Source organism: Sardina pilchardus, chromosome 10 (genome assembly GCF_963854185.1).
Source record: "Sardina pilchardus chromosome 10, fSarPil1.1, whole genome shotgun sequence".
Taxonomy (NCBI): Eukaryota; Metazoa; Chordata; class Actinopteri; order Clupeiformes; family Clupeidae; genus Sardina; species Sardina pilchardus.
The window spans coordinates 12,156,939-12,160,575 of NC_085003.1; the positions used below are offsets into that span (position 1 = coordinate 12,156,939).

Here is a 3,637-nt window from a genome sequence, read left to right on the forward strand (position 1 = left end):
AAATGGCCATCGCCAAAATAATTCCTGATTACCAAACATAACTTGCTGATCCATCTGAAGTACTGTTGTGCGCTTGAGGATGACACCCCCTGCGAATGATCGAGTCGATTGTATGATGCGACGTGTGGCTTTGTGGGAGTGCAGAGGCGTCCCGCAGTGCTGATCATTGTGTCTCTCTCACTTTCTAACGAGCCATTTCACAACACTGGGGAGAAGAAAACAGCTAGTGGTATCAGCGGCTGCACATGTGGAGTGACGGCGGTGCCTGAACACGACTGAGGCAACGCAGAGGAATACAAGGACAATTATGAAAAGCTTTCTTTTGCCAGAATTTATCGCGTTGGCGCATTGTGTTTTTACATTTATTTATCTTATATCAGTCTAATTCATTCGTGAAAGTAACAGAGTTGATTCTACAAGGCGGGAGAGGTGAAATACCTTAACACACAACATCGGGAAGTATTAGACTGGACGAAGGCTGTGCATCTCAACTACCGGCAACTTATCTTGTGAAAAATCTCTATCAATTAATGCGCCTTATCTGGAATAACAGTACAGGAGAAAATGCATTGGAGGCAGCGATATTATCTGCCAAGTTAAGCAACGGGGTTGACACTGAAATCTGGATTACCGGTGATACTCTTTTGGGCGAACACAGGACTACGGGCTTCCTCTTGCCGTAAGCTTCACCTCGGTCCCGTGGCCAGACTACGTCTCGGTCGATGGTGAGGGGATCCATGCCGTCTCAAAGGTTAGTAGACATCAGTGTCGGGTGTTGTTTGATATGTTTGATATATAACCATTCGATTTGTGTGCAGGATTTCATATCAACGAATAGCCTCCTGATTTGAGAGAGTTCAACAGCAAATATGAACAATTTAGGATAGTGAATCAGCAGCTGAACAATGATTCAACTGCATCGCACATTAATTGAAGTAACTTTAGATGTTATGTTATGATAAAGTTTCTTGGAGTTAACTGTCGAAATTGTACGTTGTTCAGGCTTGTTAGTCTATAAATTTTTCGGTTTTGTGTGTCTGTAATCTCCTTTCTGTTTTTCTTTCCTTATTTTTCTCTCATTCTTCTAGCACGCATTAGGCTAGGAACTTACTTAACACAGCAGAGAAGCAGATGTTATATTTTAATTTCCACAACCAATACCTTAACCTGTACCACGCATGCAGGCTTAGCTTACTTTTTCATTTTTTGTACGGAAAACGGAGTGTTTGGGAGGTGCGTGATTTATTCAGAGAATCAACCAAGGTGCTTAACCACGTATTTTTTTTAGACTAAAATGTCATGCTGTCATATGGCAAAGAGTTATATTATAGATACAGGCTACTGTCGTTCTCATGGAACATGTTGTAGTCCATACTGAACATATTTTGTCACACTAGTCATTTTGATCATATGGGGGCATACCGCCCATAAAGTTGTCTTTATTGTATTGTGTTGGATTGCATTTTTAAAGGGTATAAATATGAAAGTTACACGCTGTCTCAGCTGTGAGAGTCAATTATTGAACAGGGAAGTGTTCTGCTGGTTTCGGGAACAGTGGTAGTGCAAGCGCCATCTATTGGGCGTAGGCGTTGAAGTACAAAATATGTCTGCTCACAATTAATAATCATTGGTTGAATTGTCCTCTGTTTGGACTTATTGGAATATGTTTTCATAACTACAAAGATGATGTTTGCCGTTTATGGCACATTGGCTATAGGCCCTAATAAGTAAAACTAAATCGATTTAGTTAGAAAGTCCCTCGACGTGGCAACATGGGCTACTTTTGAGTTAGGCCTATTCATTTCCTCCGACCTAATAGAGCCTATATCCTCCTCAGTTAGATAGGCTATCAGATTGTATTGCGTACCGTGGTTCATGCTGGCCCACAAGTCATGCACCCTTCAATTTCACACATCAGTAGTACCATACAACAGCATCATTCACTAATAATTAAAGTTAGACATTCAATGTTGTTAATATTAGTGCTCACCAATCAAGTTGCACTCATCCCTTACCGGCTCCTTGTTAATTGGCTGGGACGGTGAAAGCTCTGTCTGGTTCACTTTCTCCCATATATAGGCAACGCCATTTTTGGGCGCAATAGAACAGATAGCTTGAGCAGTATGAACCTATAACGAAAATTGTCGCTTATTAGACCTATTTTACAGTAAATGTGGAATATTCTCGGAATGTTATATTCGCCTTAAAATAACGGCATCAACTGCATTTGGAGAATGACGTTTCTGTGTTCGCCTGGTTTGGGCTTTAAATAGTCATGCAGTGACGACAACTGTAAATACAATATGTTGAAAATCTATAAAATTGAAAGTGCGCTCCTGTTTTGGGAATAATTGTATTAGCCAAGGTGTGTTTTAAGGACATCCTTAAATAGGCGCGTCAAGTTAATTATGGCTACTACATCGACAAGTCCTGTACAAGTCTTAAGTTTTGTTCTAACCTCATACATATTAGGCTATATAAAATAGATAGGCTACTAGACCATAGTCTATATACCATGTGAAAGATGCTATTAATATGTCTACACCATGACTGACAATTCAGTGTCTTTAAAGGCCTACGTTTACGCATCAAACGTCTTTAAAGCGAGTGTCTGTCAAGTCAAGAGTCCATTCTTTCTTTCCCCTTGTCAAACCCCCAAACATCTGTGTGATCCATAAATCTACGATTAAACGTTCCTTTGTAGTTCCCATGTGTAAGTTTTTAGAAAGGAAAAAAACTGTGTCCCGTTTTGTACTGTTGAAAAAATTAAACACCTTTGTATTTTGCCATGTTGCAGGCCATATGCATCACCTATTTCCTGTACTTGAGAGTGAATGCTTACTGTACCAAGCCAATACACAGTTATCCGATAACACTATCCAGTAGGGATTCAACGTGACCTCGTGTGGGCTATGGTGAACAATTTTGCAAGTTTGCAAGGCAGGGGTGTAATTTGAAGCTGAAGGGGGTTGAGGGGTGGTTCTTAGTCTTCTTATTGGTGCAGTTCCTGGAGTAGGCTGCCCTTTCTTGACACCCCTGTAAGGAGATCGATGTTTTTTTCTTCAGTGTTTGTTGAGGAATTCCAAGGCTCGGAGAGTTGTATGAATCTCAACGGATGTTTGGCGCTTGCTTGAAGAAGTCCTTTGTAGACAATTAACGGAATGATTTCAACCCGAATTAGTCTTCTAGCGATCTTAAAGGAGTCATACGTCAGAAGTAACTCGCTCTTTCTTTCCCCCTCGCCGTGCTGACTTGACTAGGGAGAGGAGAGGAGCGCTGTCCCGTGCTGGATGGATGGTTATGGGGAAAGGAGCAGGACCTTCGGCGCTAGAAGTCGGCAAGATCCTCGCTGTGTTTCTTTATCTCTTTCCTGCAGGTGAGTCCGTCAACTTATACTTCTTATCTCACAACAGTCTTTTACTGAAACAGATGTTTACCCAAATGCTCCCCTCTTGGATAGATTGAGCAAGATGGTAAAGAGACGCTAACAAATGAAATGCATTTTACAACAAATAATATCTAATGGGATGGCATGCGCAAAGTAGTAATGTAGTGGTATAGCTTTATGGGTGGAATTTGATTTCAGTCTAGCCTACAAAGATGATCTTTACGTTTCCATTGACACTGTTTCTGAAGT

At 41.0% G+C, this 3,637-nt stretch overlaps 1 protein-coding gene across 1 annotated transcript in view; it reads left to right on the forward strand.

Annotated features, from left to right (window-relative positions):
- Window positions 1-226: 226 nt before the first annotated feature.
- rgma (repulsive guidance molecule BMP co-receptor a) overlaps window positions 227-3,637 on the forward strand; it is a 14,510-nt gene continuing 11,099 nt past the window's right edge. The window contains exons 1-2 of the mRNA XM_062548263.1: window positions 227-751; window positions 3,261-3,376. Coding sequence (XP_062404247.1) covers window positions 723-751; window positions 3,261-3,376 — 145 coding nt within the window. The 5' untranslated portion in view covers window positions 227-722. The remainder of the gene's footprint in view (window positions 752-3,260; window positions 3,377-3,637) is intronic.